Source organism: Nerophis lumbriciformis, linkage group LG15 (assembly GCF_033978685.3).
Source record: "Nerophis lumbriciformis linkage group LG15, RoL_Nlum_v2.1, whole genome shotgun sequence".
Classification (NCBI taxonomy): Eukaryota; Metazoa; Chordata; class Actinopteri; order Syngnathiformes; family Syngnathidae; genus Nerophis; species Nerophis lumbriciformis.
The window spans coordinates 39975755-39993616 of record NC_084562.2 but is presented as its reverse complement, the minus strand read 5'-3'; the positions used below and the strand labels follow the sequence as shown (position 1 = coordinate 39993616).

At 40.3% G+C, this 17862-nt stretch overlaps 1 protein-coding gene across 2 annotated transcripts in view; it reads left to right on the top strand.

The window, feature by feature from the left end:
• LOC133616116 (synaptotagmin-7-like) overlaps positions 1–17862 on the top strand; it is a 463372-nt gene that overhangs the window by 263895 nt on the left and 181615 nt on the right. Inside the window, exon 5 of one of the 2 annotated variants that reach the window (XM_061975227.1) lies at positions 3778–3978. The exons of the other annotated variant lie outside the window; for it this stretch is intronic. Within the exon in view, the coding sequence (XP_061831211.1) occupies positions 3778–3978 (201 nt within the window). The remainder of the gene's footprint in view (positions 1–3777; positions 3979–17862) is intronic. 2 annotated transcript variants of the gene reach the window in all.

Sequence of the window (17862 nt, the reverse complement as noted above, 5' to 3'; positions counted from 1 at the left end):
ACATAGGTAACAGCAAGGCATACTTGGTCAACAACCACACAGGTTACACTGACGGTGGCTGTATAAAAAAAAAAACTTTAACACTCTTACTAATAATGCGCCACACTGTGAACCCACACCAAACAAGAATGACAAACACATTTCGGGAGAACATCTGCACCGTAACACAACATAAACACAACAGGACAAATACCCAGAATCCCATGCAGCCCTAACTCTTCCGGGATACATTATACACCCCCGCTACCAAACCCCGCCCACCTCAACCGTCGCACAGAGAGAGGGGGGGGGGGGGGGGGGGGTTGATGTGTGAGGGAGCAGGCTTGGGGTAGGGGCGGGGTTTGGTGGTAGCAGGGGTGTATAATGTATCCCGGAAGAGTTAGGGCTGCATGGGATTCTGGGTGTTTGTTCTGTTGTGTTTATGTTGTGTTAAGGTGCAGATGTTCTCCCGAAATGTGTTTGTCATTCTTGTTTGGTTTTGGTTCAAAGTGTGGCGCATTATTAGTAAGAGTGTTAAAGTTGTTTTATATGATCACCGTCAGTGTAACCTGTGTGGCTGTTGACCAAGAATGCCTTGCTGTCACATACGTGTGCAAGCAGAAGATGTATATTGTATAATAAGTGTTAGGCTGGCACGCTGTTAATACAGATTGTAGAGGGCGCCAAATGTTGTAACATCATGGCACGCCCTTATTATAGCTGTAAGGGTGAAAATCGGTGAATATTGATTCCGGGAGTTTTCTGCGAGAGGCACTGAAATCCGGAAGTCTCGCGGGAAAATTGGGGGGTATGGCAAAGTTGGTAGAGTGGCCGTGCCAGCAATCGGAGGGTTGCTGGTTACTGGGGTTCAATCCCCACCTTCTACCATCCTCGTCACGTCCGTTGTGTCCTTGGGCAAGACACTTCAGCCCTTGCTCCTGATGGCTGCTGGTTAGCGCCTTGCATGGCAGCTCCCGCCAACAGTGTGTGAATGTGTGTGTGAATGGGTGAATGTGGAAATAGTGTCAAAGCGCTTTGAGTACCTTGAAGGTAGAAAAGCGCTATACAAGTATAACCCATTTATTCAGCAAGTAAGCTGCTGAGCCGCATCAGAGTGATCAAAGAGCCGCATGCGGCTCCGGAGCCGCGGGTTGCCGACCCATGTTCTAAGTGAACGATGAGAACCGACTTACAATTGATAGCAGTTCGTTTGGGAGCCATTTTTATACACATGCAGATCATCGGCCATTACACGCCAGAAAATCAGTAAATTTTCTGGTTTGTTGTTCTGATGAGAATATGTAAAGTAGTTCAAGCATACACACCAGGGAGGGCAGTACAATTGTGTATTCACATTTCTAATGTGTCCTAATTTTTATTCTTGTTTGATATATAATTTTTATATGCATACATACATTTGTGTATTTTTTTCTGTATTGTAAAATATTATTGGGCCACAAAGTATTTTAGGTCAGGGAAAATTCAAAATAGACTACAGTTGTTAGAATAAACTAAAACAGGGATTTTCAAACTGTGGTACATGTACCACTAGTGGTACACAGGCTCTCTCTAGTGGTATGCCAAAGAGTCTGTCATGATCCGTGGTCCGGATCATGTTTGTTTAGTTATTTTCTGTTAGTTTTGGACTGCTTTAGTTCTTGGTTGTGCTCCTGTGAGTTTGTTTTGGTTGTGATGGTCACTCATTGTGTTCACCTGTCTCTGATTAGTGCTTGACCGCTCATCTGCTTCCCGAGCGCTAATCAGAGGCATTATTTAAGTTGCCTAAAGCAAACAAAAGCACCAGGCTGAGTGACGGGAAAAAGCAGGACTAAATAGCTCTCTGATTAGTGCCCGGGAACAGGTTTGAGTCCCGAACACTAATCAGATGCAGGCGAAAACAATCAGTACCCATGACAACCAAGACAACACAAAACAGGATTGCTGAAACATAACTTATATCACAAGTGACTCAAAACCCAAAATAAACTATGATCCAACACCAGATCATAACAGAGTCACTTGATTAAAGTACAGTGTTTTATTTTCTTATATTCAAACACAGTCTCAGCAGGCACAAGACGTTGATTAAACATACATGTCTTTTAAAACTGATGTTTCATTATGGTTTTATTTGTAAATTGAGACAACGTTGATGTCTAATAACGGGAAATGCCCAATTTCATTGGTCAAATCAGCGTGAAAATATTGGTTGGAGAATGACCAAAATGTAATGGTCAAATCAACGTCAAAACCCAACATTGTTTAAACGTTGTCAAAAACATGTTGTTCCAATGTTAGGTTTGAGTTGCTTAACGTCAGGACCTAATTCAACAAGATCTCAACGTTGTTTTAATGTCTTGTGCCTGATGGGTTATTACTGTTCAAACTGTATGTAATGTTAAATATTACATATACCGTATTTTTCGGACTATAAGTCGCAGTTTTTTTCATAGTTTTTTTCATAGCTCCAGTGCGATTTATATATGTTTTTTTCCTTCTTTATTATGCATTTTCGGCAGGTGCGACTTATACTCCGGTGCGACTTATACTCCGAAAAATACGGTAATTGTTAAACAAAACCTCTGCCTACTACGCTACTGTGTTTTACTGTTGGCCATTATGGCGGTACTTGTAGAGCCAAGTGTTTTCTGAGGTAATACTTGGTTAAAAAAAACAAAACAAAAAAGTTTGAGAACCACTGGGCTAAAGTATATCTGACCAATCTAAGTCTGTGAGCATGAATGATGAAGCCCACTTGGAATTAGAGGCGAAACGTCTTCTTGGACAAATTGAACAGTCCGCTAGCCTGAGAATCAAACCAGTGATAAGGATATGCCAACACCTAACTGAATGTTTACAAATAGCCAATATTTAAAAACAATTCCCACTCGTAGAGTAATATTGGTGTAAAATGGAAATTATTTTGATCCATATGACATTATAATTGTTTTCTTGATGAAAAAAAACAAAAACTGCAATAACGATCTAGTCTTTTGAACGGCTCTTTGAAAGGAAAGGTCTGGCTCCCTTGACAGAGCCATAAATCCCGTCTCTAAATGATATCAACAATTATGGCTTAATACATCCATAAATTCAATTTATCAGAACAACTTTTTTTAATCAAGCAACCTGAAGGATAAGTCATTTTCTATACACATTACAGTGCAGTTTCTCTGATCTCCTGAGAAAACCCTTTCTTGATACAGTTACTCCAATATTAGCAGCATTTTGGCTGATAGTGCAGGGGACACATGGGGGAAACTGCTTGCCAGTAAAAGTAAAAGTTGCACAGTCGAGAAAGAATAGTCCGGTGTTCTGCCAAGCTCATCGAGTTTACCCTTATTGTGGTCTTGTCGGAATGTTGGCTGTCCTGATTCAGTCTTGTATGTCCTGTCTTTGTGGCATTAACACTGTGGCAGACAGGATGTTGCTGTCTTTGCATTTCAGTGTCAAACATTTTGCATAAATTCCTCTGCTAAAGTTGTTTTCAACTCGATCCGCAGGTGAGTCTTTTAAATTGAGATAAACGAGAGTTCTTCCAGTGTCTGATGTTGTCGCATCTGCAGTCTCTTAATTGTGATGATAATGTCTCCCCCGGTGTGCATGATTCACCCAAATGAAGGTGTTATTTTACGTTTCTTCAAAGCACTACAAGTTGTTGACTAAAACGCACGTTTTAAACAGTTGCGGCCGACATCATTGACTTATTCTTGCTCTCCAACCTTGTCCGTCTACCGTCCGTCCGTCTTCCGTCTTTGTATCCTTTCTTGGTCCTTCCCTCGTGTTTGTCCGTCTCAGTGGGGCTGTGGATAGGTGTGGGCAGGGCGGAGCTGGACCCTCGCCGGGGGCCGGTGACAGCGGGGTCGGTGCTTGCGCTGGGGCAGGGGCAGGGCCCAGTCGCAGTGACAGCGTTCGGAGCATGGTGACTGGGGGAAGCAAGGCTGGGCGCTGGCAGACGATCCAGAGCCACATGCACGCAGGAGGCCTGCGGTTTAGCAAGTGAGTCCCAGACAGTGATGATGGCGTGCATGCATTGATTGCAATACATTGTTTGTTATACATTTTGATTGCTCTTACAAATGTTGCTTACTATGGATGTGCCCAATTCCGCTTTAAAAATATAGATGTTCCTGTATTTTTAAGTGATTCATCTTTGATACGACTATATGTATATCATATATACACTATATCACCAAAAGTATTTGGCCATCCATCCAGATGATCAGAATCGGGTGTCCTAACCACTCCGCTCGGCCAAAGTCAACTGTCGGCTTTATTATAAGAAAATGGAAGAGTTTGGGAACAACAGCAACTCAGCCATGAAGTGGTAGGCCACGTAAACTGACAGAGAGGGTTCAGCAGATGCTGAAGCGCATAGTGCAAAGAGTTCCCCCACTTTCTGCACAGTCAGTTGGTACAGAGCTCCAAACTTCATGTGACTTTCCAATTAGCCCACTTACAGTACGCAGAGAGCTTCATGGAATGGGTTTCCATGGCCGAGCATCTGCATCTAAGCCAGTGGTTCTTAACCTGGGTTCGATCGAACCCTAGGCGTTCGGTGATTTGGCCTCAGTGGTTCGGTGGAGTCTCGGCCGCAGAGGTCATGACACACCCGACTCATCGTGTAAATAAAAACTTATCCCTATCGGCGTATTATGGATATTTGAGTCCTGGGCATGACGTTAAAGTGCATCCAGCAGTGGGAACAGGTGGGTGCCATGATTGGGTATAAAAACAGCTTCCCAGAAAATGCTCAGTCTTTCACAAGAAAGGATGGGGCGAGGTACAACCCTTTGTCCACAACTGCGTGAGAAAATAGTCAAACAGTTTAAGAACAACGTTTCTCAAAGTGCAATTGCAAGAAATTTAGGGATTTCAACATTTACGGTCCATAATATCATCAAAAGGTTCAGAGAATCTGGAGAAATCACTCCATGGCATGGCCGGAAAACAACATTGAATAACCGTGACCTTCGATCCCTCAGACGGCACTGTATCAAAAACCGACATCAATCTCTAAAGGATATCACCACATGGGCTATCGGCGTATTATGGATATTTGAGTCCTGGGCATGACGTTAAAGTGCATCCGGCAGTGGAGGCTCCTCTATGGGGTCTTGGGGCACTAGGAGGTTAACCCCTTTACTACTGTTACCCCAGGTGGCCCTTGGCAAAGGCTTAGTACCTGACTGCCCCCTAGCCAGGGATACGGTGAAGACCTCAACGGCGGAGCAGGTGGAAGACGGTAGATTAAGAACTACCACAACGGCTGCGATGGCGGAAGAAGGCTGCAGCAGAAAAGGGTCCCCAGTCGTCTTGGACTCCATGCCACTGTACCCTGACCCGATTCTGTCAAGGATCGTGTGGTGACTGTCTGTGCACCAGTATCCCCACGTTAAACAAAGTCACGCACAGGCATCCTCCATAAAGGGATACACCCCTCCCAGGAGGATCGTCATACTCATCCGAGTGACCGCCGATGATATTATGGATACCCCCAAAGACTGTTCCCTCTAATTTTCCAGCTGATTTGCAGGTGTGTAATTTGTTGTGAGTTAATGCACTGTGTTGGTTTTGTTCTTTGAACAAGGTGATGTTCATGCACGGTTCATTTTGTGTAAAAAAACCCCATATAACTTTGTCTTGAATTTGAAAAAAAAAACATTTTATTTTTCACTAAAGAAGGGTTCGGTGAATGCGCATATGAAACTGGTGGGGTTCGGTACCTCCAACAAGGTTAAGAACCACTGATCTAAGCCATACATCACCAAGTCCAATGCAAAGCGTCGGATGCAGTGGTCGCCACTGGACTCTAGAGCAGTGGAGACGCCTTCTCTGAAGTGATGAATCACGCTTTTCCATCTGGCAATCTGATGGACGAGTCTTGGTTTGGAGGTTGCCAGGAGAACGGTACATTTCGGACTGCATCGTGCCGAGTGTGAAATTTGGTGGAGGAGGAATTATGGTGTGGGGTTGTTTTTCAGGTGTTGGGCTTGGCCCCTTAGTTCCAGTGAAAGAAACTTTGAATGATCCAGGATACCAAAACATTGTGGACACTTCCATGCTCCCAACCTTGTGGGAACAGTTTAGAGCCGGCCCCTTCCTCTTCCAACATGACTGTGCACCAGTGCACAAAGCAAGGTCCATAAAAACATGGATGACAGAATCTGGTGTAGGTTAACTTCACTGGCCTGCACAGAGTCCTGACCTGAACCCGATAGAACACCTCTGGGATGAATTAGAACGGAGACTGAGAGCCAGGCCTTATCGACCAACATCAGTGTGTGACCTCACCAATGCGCTTTTGGAAGAATGGTCGAAAATTCCTATAAACACACTCTGCAACCTTGTGGACAGCCTTCCCAGAAGAGTTGAAGCTGTAATAGCTGCAAAAGGTGGACCGACATCATATTGAACCCTATGTGTTAGGAATGGGATGGCACTTCAAGTTCATACGTGAGTCAAGGTGTATATTATATGTGGTTAGAGTCTCCGCCCTGAGATCGGTAGGTCGTGAGTTCAAACCCCGGCCGAGTCATACCAAAGACTATAAAAATGGGACCCATTACCTCCCTGCTTGGCACTCAGCATCAAGGGTTGGAATTGGGGGTTAAATCACCAAAATGATTCCCAAGCACGGCCACGGCTGCTGCTCACTGCTCCCCTCACCTCCCAGGGGGTGGAACAGGGGGATGGGTCAAATGCAGAGGGTAATTTCACCACACCTAGTGTGGTACTTTAACTTTTTAACTTTATTTATATGCTCTGAATAATAATGATGAAAAAGAACAACACAATAAAAAATAAAACAATAATGAAATGAGTTTATTTCGGTCATATAATCAACCATTTTGCGTGATCAATTTAACAGTACAGATTATACATATTAACAATCATACACATACACACACAAAAAGAAAAAGAATGACCGAAAAAGGAATAGGCTGAAGCCAAGGCTTATATTTGCCTAATCTATACATTCACTGAAAATTAGATTGCCTGGAACATCAACGTTCAAAAAATAAATGGGATGAAAGTAATCGTTACTATTTTTTATAATTTTCCATTATTTCACCTTTCAAGGCTTTCTTAAACCTGAACAAAAAACTACATGTCTTCAATTCATCACTGAGCTTGTTCCACCATTTAACTCCTAAAACTGAAATACATTTGTATTCTATATTCGTTCTTACTTTACATATTTCCAAAATCAATATCCCCCGTGAATTATAGTTGTCTCCTCTTAATTTTAATGACCTAAGAATACAAGCTGGAAGGCTGTTTTTCATTACTCGAAACACAATTTCCATTGTTTTTAAACACACATTATCTGAACATTTTAACACATTAGAACGTATTAATAATGGATTGGTAGGTTCACAGTAGCACGCTTTGTGTATTATTCTAATGACCCGTTTTTGAAGTTTAATTATTGGGTCTACGTTTGTTTTAGAAACATTTCCCCAAACTTCATCACAATATGTTAGATATGGAAAAATAAAAGAATAATATAACATATGCAGACATTTCCTATTCAGCAAGTTTCTTACTTTATAAAGGATAGCAATGGATTTGGATATTTTTTCCCTTTATATATTCAATCTGCGGTTTCCAACATAATTTATGATCAATTATTATTCCCAAGAATTTAATTTCATATACTCTTATCAATTTCCACTTGTTTAATTTTAATTTTTCCTTGCACCACTAAACACCATACATTTAGTTGTCTTATCATATAATGATAACTTTAATATTAATTTGACATTAATACTTTAATATCAAACCATTTTTTTAGCTGAATCAACTCAACCTCTATTATCCTCAACACTTCCTTCAAGTCTTCATATACATGGGTATCATCTGCAAACATAATACATTTAAATTTTTCAATTTATTAGATACTGAACAAATATCATTTAAATAAAGTATAGATAACTTAGGTCCCAATACCGAGCCTTGTGGAACCCCACAAGTAACTCTTTCTGGCTGTGATTTAGTCTTACTAATTTCCACATATTGAGATCTATTACTTAAAAAACTACTTAACCACTGTTGTGAAACACCTCCGATGGCATAGTTTTCCGATTTTTGCAGAAGTAAGGAATGATCGATTGTGTCAAAAGCTTTACATAAGTCAACAAATACTCTAACGGTGTGTTGCTTTTTTCTATTGCTGTAGCTATATTTTCTACAAATTCCATCACTGCTAGGGATATACAAACCCCGTTTCCATATGAGATGGGAAATTGTGTTAGATGTAAATATAAACAGAATACAATGATTTCCAAATCATTTTCAACCCATATTCAGTTGAATATGCAACAAAGGCAACATATTTGATGTTCAAACTGATAAAAAAAATGTTTTTTGCAAATAATCATTAACTTTAGAATTTGCTGCCAGCAACACGTGACAAAGAAGTTGGGACAGGTGGCAATAAAACTGATAAAGTTGAGGAATGCTCATCAAACACTTATTTGGAACATCCCTCAGGTGTGCAGGCTAATTGGGAACAGGTGGGTGCCATGATTGGGTATAAAAACAGCTTCCCAGAAAATGCTCAGTCTTTCACAAGAAAGGATGGGGCGAGGTACAACCCTTTGTCCACAACTGCGTGAGCAAATAGTCAAACAGTTTAAGAACAACGTTTCTCAAAGTGCAATTGCAAGAAATTTAGGGATTTCAACATCTACGATCCATAATATCATCAAAAAGTTCAGAGAATCTGGAGAAATCACTCCATGGCATGGCCGGAAAACAACATTGAATAACCGTGACCTTCGATCCCTCAGACGGCACTGTATCAAAAACCGACATCAATCTCTAAAGGATATCACCACATGGGCTCAGGAACACTTCAGAAAACCACTGACACTAAATACAGTTTGTCGCTACATCTGTAAGTGCAAGTTAAAGCTCTACTATGCAAAGCGAAAGCCATTTATCAACAACATCCAGAAACACCGCCGGCTTCTCTGGGCCCGAAATCATCTAAGATGGACTGATGCAAAGTGGAAAAGTGTTCTGTGGTCTGACGAGTCCACATTTCAAATTGTTTTTGGAAATATTCGACATTGTGTCATCCGGACCAAAGGGGAAGCGAACCATCCAGACTGTTATCGACGCAAAGTTCAAAAGCCAGCATCTGTGATGGTATGGGGGTGCATCAGTGCCCAAGGCATGGATAATTTACACATCTGTGAAGGCACTATTAATGCTGAAAGGCACATTCAGGTTTTGGAACAACATATGCTGCCATCTAAGCGCCGTCTTTTTCATGGACGCCCCTGCTTATTTCAGCAAGACAATGCCAAGCCACATTCAGCACGTGTTACAACAGCGTGGCTTCGTAAAAAAAGAGTGCATGTACTTTCCTGGCTCGCCTGCAGTCCAGACCTGTCTCCCATCGAAAATGTGTGGCGCATTATGAAGCGTAAAATACGACAGCGGAGACCCTTCCACTTTTAAAGCTTCAACAATTAGTTTCCTCAGTTCCCAATCGTTTATTGAGTGTTGTTAAAAGAAAAGGTGATGTAACACAGTGGTGAACATGCCCTTTCCCAACTACTTTGGCATGTGTTGCAGCCATGAAATTCTAAGTTAATTATTATTTGCAAAAAAAAAAAAGGTTAATGAGTTTGAACATCAAATATCTTGTCTTTGTAGTGCACTCAATTGAATATGGGTTGAAAAGGATTTGCAAATCATTGTATTCCGTTTATATTTACATCCAACACAATTTCCCAACTCATATGGAAACAGGGTTTGTACTGAGGTAGCATCTCCAACTGTTACCGGTAGGGCATTCCAGTGTACTGGAACCCGAATAGAAAATATTCTAAAATCCACAGACTGTTTTTGGGCTATGGGAATCACTAATGAGCCGGAGCTCTTGGAACGCAAATTTCTTGCCGGGACATATGGTACAGTACAATCAGCAAGATAGGATGGCGCCAGACCGTTTAGTATTCTATACGTAAGTAGTAAAACCTTAAAATCACATCTTAAGTGCACAGGAAGCCAGTGCAGGTGAGCCAGTATAGGCGTAATATGAGCAAACTTTCTTGTTCTTGTCAAAAGTCTAGCAGCCGCATTTTGTACCAAATATAACCTAAAATAACATGTTACAGTAATCGAGACGAGACATAACGAACGCATGAATAATGATCTCAGCGTCGGTGGTGGACAAAATGAACAAATAACAAAAGGTGGTCTTCGAAAGATGACAGGAAGACTGAGCACAAAGTACAAACAAAAGGGATAAGGGGGAGTGTACTTCTCGGGATGACTCAAACAGAAGGTTGAAGTAGTAGTTGCACTGCCGAGGACACAAAGTGGTGAAAGTACCGTGGAAAGATCCCACGCCAACATGTGGGTATGATCAGACTGGATATGATGAGTTGATTACAACCAGCTGTGCTCAGTTACTCCCGCATTCCCCTGGGAACCATGGCAACTGAAAGGGGAGCAACATCGCCAGTAGGAGGCACACAAAAACAGACGTGTAACAAAATAGATACGATAGATTCCTGCTGTTCCAGCGAAATACATTCCGAGACCACCCATGAATGGCAAATAAAAGCGAGTAATTGTGATGCCACATCAAAGTGCCAGCGTACTCCACATTGGCTCGCTCTTCCTCCTTCCGAACCCTAGCAAGCTTGACAGTAGCATTCTCCTCCGATTTTGAATCAACATTTCCCATAAAAGCATACTTGCCAACCCTCCCGGATTTTCCGGGAAATTCCCGAAATTCAGTGCCTCTCCCGAAAACCTCCCTGGACAAATTTTCTTCCGAAAATCTCCCGAAATCCAGGCGGACCTGAGTGACGTATCGACAGCTTGTTTTCACGTCCGCTTTCCCACAATATACACAGCGTGCCTGCCCAATCACATTACAAGTGTAGAATGATCGAGGGCGAGTTCTTGGTTTCTTATGTGGGTTTATTGTTAGGCAGTTTCATTAACGTCCTCCCAGCGCGGTAACAACACACAACAACAGCAGTCACGTTTTTGTCTACCGTAAAGCAGTTTGTCTGCCGTAAACAGCAATGTTGTGACACTCTTAAACAGGGCAATACTGCCATCTACTGTACATGCATATGTGACAATAACATCTACGGCGGTCTCAAAGTTGGCAAGTATGCATAAAAGTGACTTGAAAAGTGTTGTGATTTTTTTGTTTTGTTTTTGATCGGATTCAGCTTCAGAACCCTCGCCGTCTCTCTTTAACCTCTTAAGGCCAAAGCTGTTTGTTTACATGCTTTTTTTTTATTTATCTTTGCTATTTGGGCTTATTGGACCCTAATTAGAATAAAAACTAAGAATCATCTTTTGATATGATGTGCTTAGTCCATAAGTACACAAACGTGTACTTCATGTTTAGTGACATGCTAATTCTTATTTTTACACTTTTTTTTCCAAATTCCATTGTATGTTATACTCTTCTGACACCACCAGATAGCAGAATAAGTGTCCACATAAGCGGCCGTAAGACCCCAATACAGTAGTGTACACAATTTTGGAAATAAAAGCTAAAAGGTGCTGTCCACGCATGTGGCCACTAAGCCTTTAGATTAATTGCCGTTGTTTGCTAAGCGACGTAGGAAGCTATCAGGTAAAATATATAGAAGCTTATTATAGGTTTAAACCAGGGGTCCCCAAACTTTTTGACTCGGGGGTCACATTGGGTTAAAACAATTTGGCCATATATATATATATATATATATATATATATATATATATATATATATATATATATATATATATATATATATGGACAGATTGTAAAATACAACTAGACGAGGCAATTCCTGAAGCAATTGCGTGTGAATGCTCCAATGCTGAAGTTGAACTGAAATGCTGACAGAATATAGCATGAATTTAAGAAGAATTGTGGAACTTTGAAGAATGTATCATTGATTTCAATGGGAATTTCCCAAAAATGTGGAAATTTCGGTGAAATGCGGGAATTTTTTTGAAAATAGTAAAAAACTTGAAAAAACTTGAATGATCTGTAGAGTTAGTGTTGGAATTTTTCAAATCGGTAGAGAAATTTTGAAGTAATAACCTGTTGAATTTAGAAAAGGTATTACGGAATTCCTGGAATTTCAGAAAAACTGGGAATTTTTCCACTTCAAAAAACAACCTTGTATTTTTGTCCTGATTAAGAGGAATTTTTTGACGGTGGAACGGTTGAATTGGGTTGAAAAATGTGCAAGGAGTAGTCGCCAGAAAAAAGGGTAAAAATAGTCCTTTGGAAAACCAGGAATTCTGGAAAATCTTGGAATTTTTTTTAACTTGAAAAAAGAATAGTTTGAATTTCTAGGATAAGTAGAATATGTTGAAGGTAGAATGGTATGAATCGGTTGAAAAATGTGGAAATGGTGGAAGTTTGAAAAATGGCCAATTCATTTTGAATGGGAAAAATGTCCCGGAAAACCTGGAATTCTGGGAATTTGGGGAATTTGTCAAGGGACAGCCCGTGATTCCCGAATAGGCTGAACATTTTGAAGTTGGAACGGTTTGAATCTGGTGAAAAATGTGGAAGGTAGAGCGCGCCAAAATCTGGAGAAGAAGAAGAAGAAGAATAAATAGATGAATTTTGGTGTAGAAAACCATATGTGTAAATGTTTGGAGCATTCACACAATTTAAAAAAAAAATAAAAAAATACAAATGTTTTTATTTTATTTTTTTTAAAACTTGGGACTTCTCGCGGGCCATAGTTTGGGGACCCCTGGTTTAAACCTTAAAGTGCCATTTAAGAACTTTTAGCTTTGGTTGATTTTGGCGGCGCCAGTGGACCAAAGTGGTAGTGTTTTGCCAGAAGGGAGACCACATTTCCCATGAGGACTGGCACATATAGTATAACGTCATACTGACGTCGGCTGGCGCAAACATGACGCAACTACCAAGAATGTATCGGGCAGATGCAGGTCCGAAGCAAAGAAAGACTGACGGGAGAGTTTTTTGTAAGGAAGTAGTGAGCAACTGCGAACTATCAAGCTAAAGGCTATTTATTGCTGCAGCGCAAATTTCCGATAGCTAGCATTAGCATTAGTCTTTTGATTTGAACATCGGAATTTACTTAATAGTTTATCAGGAACGGAGCCAAGGAAGCATCAGCCAAAATTCCTCCTCATGTTTGAGTTCATGCCAGAGAATGAAAGCCGGGGAAATGTTGATCCTTCACTGTCCTTTTATCCTGGGAGGCTCCGTTTTTCTTTAGTTGTTTCGGAGCTTTGGCCATGATAGCAGTAATTGCACAAAGGCGTTCTTATTCTTCCTCTTTTTTTTTTTGTTTTCTGGCAGCACACAGAATTTATTCACATCTACTTACGTTTTTTTCAATGAAAATGAAAAAGCAAAGTGACGTATGTCGTAAAGCAAGTCAGCACCTTTGTAGTTTTTTGTGTGGCAAGGTTCCTGCCACCCTCCTCAAAGTCGTTAAGTGCCAGTGAAAGCGATACAGACCCCCTTCGGCCAAGACAGAGGTGTCACTCAATTAGTTGTAAGGAAGTCCACGTATCATCCCAAAAGTTATGAAAATGTTTTATGAAGGTTGAATAGTTACTTAGTGCTGCTTTAAATATGTCATATTTACTACATTTCCATTTCTATTTCCAGTTATTAAAATGTGTGTGTGTGTATAAGTACTTTTTGAGCACTTTCCATATTACTCCAATAATAATGCTAAAAGTCATAATTTTGGTTGCAATTAGAGATGTCCGATAATATCGGCCTGCCGATAAATGCTTCAGAATGTAATATCGGAAATGATCGGTATCGGTTTCAAAAAGTTAAATTAATGACGTTTTAAAACGGCGCTGTTCAGAGCGGTACATATCCCATTCAGCAGCCCCTCCCCTCTCCCCTCTCCCACACACAACACAGGAGTAGACGACTGCAGCATGAGAGGTTTACTAGCGACGCTTGATGACCTCATCGAACCGCCGCGAGCGCAGCATAACAGCAACAACAAGAGTGTGTTATTGCCGGTGCTGTAGCCGTGGCTAACAAGCCAGCAAGCTCGGTGACTGACTAACGACACCATGCCTACATTGTTTTTGTAGCTGTTGTTTTGAGGCATGTTTAAAAAAAAATACAAAATAATGCACTTTGTGAAAGTCAAGGTATAATATTTCTCATAGTTTTAGTGGGTATCAGGATTATTCCAGGGAGAGCATGTCCCAAATTCCAAGTTGCTGTTTTGAGGCATGTTAAAAAAAAAAATGCACTTTGCGACTTCAATAATAATAATGGCAGTGCCATGTTGGCACTTTTTTCCATAACTTGAGTTGAAGTTGTTCTCTTATTTTGGAAAACTTGTTACATTGTTTAATGCATCCAGCAGGGCATCACAACAAAATTAGGCATAATAATGTGTTAATTCTACGACTGTACATATCGGTATCGGTTGATATCGGAATCTGTAATTAAAAGTTGGACAATATCGGAATATCGGATATCGGCAAAAAAGCCGTATCCGACATCTCTAGTTGCAATAACCGTGATATTACATTTTTATATTGTTACTTCCCTACAGTTGACTATAGAAGCTAAGAGGGCTGTGACGATTAATCGATTAAATCGATGAATTCGCTTAGAAAAAAGCTTTAATTCATATTCTGTTGCTTCCATCAATCGTTCAATGAGAGTAACTTATAAAAATGGATAAGATTCAAACTGCTCTAAATACGGCAACATAAATTCCGCTTGGCTGCTGCAATAGAGCTCACATGAGAGCGGGGGTGTGTGGGTGCTGTGATCTTTTTAGTGATGAACACTAAAGATTGTTTTATTATTATTATTATTATTATTATTATTATTATTATTATTATTAATGCACAAATGTAAAAGTGCAATTTCAATGTTGATGATATGCATTTATTCCAAAAAAGAATGAAAGCAAGCAGACAAATCTTTATTTATTTAAACCATTTCCCCTGAAATACACATTGAGGCTATTAAGTGTTTTAATCCAATTAATCGAACAAACTAATCAATATATTACTCAATTACTAGTATAATCGATAGCTGCAGCCCTAGAAGCTAGTATTACCGTACCTACACAGGGCACCACTAACTTGCACCATGTATTACCATGCTGTACATTTTATACTTTACTATCACGTATTTATACAATATTATCAACTTGATGTAAATGAGATGGGTTTTTTTTCAGAAAAAAATGCATTTTTTTAAGAATTGTTTTTTATGCCCAAACAATGATGTATACAACTGAACAAGTGAAGATACACATTCAAACTGGTCCTTTGCAATCTCTAATTGAGTTCAGGCTGTGACAATGTCAAGGCTTTCAAGGAAATCCTCCAAAAGGCTTGATTGCTCATCTTTTTTGACTCTGAGTGGGCTGCTGCATTAAACAGCAGGGGAGACGTTTTATTGGGTCATTTACACAAATGAAACTCTTTTCTTCAACGTGGGGAATCCAGCTTGAGTTTAATTGAATTCCGCTGTTTATCAGGCTGTGCAAAAAGATGGTGCCTTTGTTTTTGCAATTTGGCATGATAACAGCCAATCAATTTACTAAATGCCAGCAATTCTTCTGCTTTTTACCACATTTAGCAAACATTCACAGGATGTTATTGAAATGATGTGTGCATAATCACCAAATAAATTATATTTTTTGTAGAAGGGACTGAGGCTATGTTCACCCTGCAGATCAATTCAGATTTCTTGCCCCAATGTGGCATACATAAACAATTTTCATGTCAATATGAACAGTACAATTCACATTTTTGTAATATCTGACCTGGGTCTATTATGAATGTGGATATACAAACCCCGTTTCCATATGAGTTGGGAAATTGTGTTAGATGTAAATATAAACGGAATACAATGATTTGCAAATCATTTTCAGCCCATATGCAATTGAATGCACTACAAAGATAAGATATTTGATGTTCAAACTCAAAAACTTTATTTATTTTTTTTGCAAATAATAATTAACTTAGAATTTCATGGCTACAACACGTGCCAAAGTAGTTGGGAAAGGGCATGTTCACCACTGTGTTACATGGCCATTCCTTTTAACAACACTCAGTAAACGTTTGGGAACTGAGGAGACACATTTTTTAAGCTTCTCAGGTGGAATTTTTTCCCATTCTTGCTTGATGTACAGCTTAAGTTGTTCAACAGTCCGGGGGTCTCCGTTGTGGTATTTTAGGCTTCATATTGCGCCACACATTTTCAATGTGAGACAGGTCTGGACTACAGGCAGGCCAGTCTAGTACCCGCACTCTTTTACTACGAAGCCACACTGTTGTAACACGTGGCTTGGCATTGTCTTGCTGAAATAAGCAGGGGCGTCCATGAAAACGTTGCTTTGATGGCAACATATGTTGCTCCAAAACCTGTATGTACCTTTCAGCATTAATGGTGCCTTCACAGATGTGTAAGTTACCCATGTCTTGGGCACTAATATACCCCCATACCATCACAGATGCTGGCTTTTGAACTTTGGGCTTATAACAAAGTGGATGGTTCTTTTCCTCTTTGGTCCGGAGAACACAACGTCTACAGTTTCCAAAAACAATTTGAAATGTGGACTCATCAGACCACAGAACACTTTTCCACTTTGCATCAGTCCATCTTAATTGAGCTAGGGCCCAGCAAAGCCGGCAGCGTTTCTGGGTGTTGTTGATGAATGGCATTCGCTTTGCATAATATAGTTTTAACTTGCACTTACAGATGTAGCGACCAACTGTAGTTACTGACAGTGGTTTTCTGAAGTGTTCCTGAGCCCATGTGGTGATATCCTTTACACACTGATGTCGCTTATTGATGCAGTACCGCCTGAGAGATCCAAGGTCTGTAATATCACCGCTTACGTGCACTTTTTGATGATATTACAGACCGTAAATGGTGAAATCCCTAAATTCCTTGCAAGAGCTGGTTGAAAAATGTTGTTCTTAAACAATTTGCTCACGCATTTGTTGACAAAGTGGTGACCCTCGCCCCATCCTTGTTTGTGAATGACTGAGCATTTTATGGAAGCTGCTTTTATACCCAATCATAGCACCCACTTGTTCCCAATTAAAGTTAAAGTTAAAGTACCAATGATTGTCACACACACACTAGGTGTGGCGAGATTATTCTCTGCATTTGACCCATCACCCTTGATCACCCCCTGGGAGGTGAGGGGAGCAGTGGGCAGCAGCGGTGGCCGCGCCCGGGAATCATTTTGGTGATTTAACCCCCAATTCCAACCCTTGATGCTGAGTGCCAAGCAGGGAGGTAATGGGTCCCATTTTTATAGTCTTTGGTATGACTCGGCCGGGGTTTTGAACTCACAACCTACCGATCTCAGGGCGGACACTCTAACCACTAGGCCACTGAGTAGTTAGGTTGTTGGAAGGTTAGCCTGTTCACCTGTGGGATGTTCCAAATAAGTGTTTGATGAGCGTTCCTCAACTTCCTCCGTCTTTTTTGCCACTCATGCCAGCTTTTTTGAAACATGTTGCAGGCATCAAATTCCAAATGAGCTAATGTTTGCAAAAATTAACAACATTTTCCAGTTAGAACATAAGTAAGTAGCAGTTTATTCAATTGAATATAGGTTGAAAAGGATTTGCAAATCATTGTATTCTATTTTTATTTACAATTTACACAACGTGCAAACAAACTTCACTGGTTTTGGGGTCAATATATGTCAATTAATGAATGTCGAAACGCTTCATGTAAACTGATAAGAATATAATGGCAAATGTCATGTGATACTCATAAAGTCGCTCTGTGTTAGTGCTGGGCTTGCAAGCAAAAGTACAGTGTTCAAATCCCAGCTGGACATGTGTCAGAAAAATAAGAACATTAATGTTTTAATGTTGTTATATTTTATAAATAATTATTGAATTCCT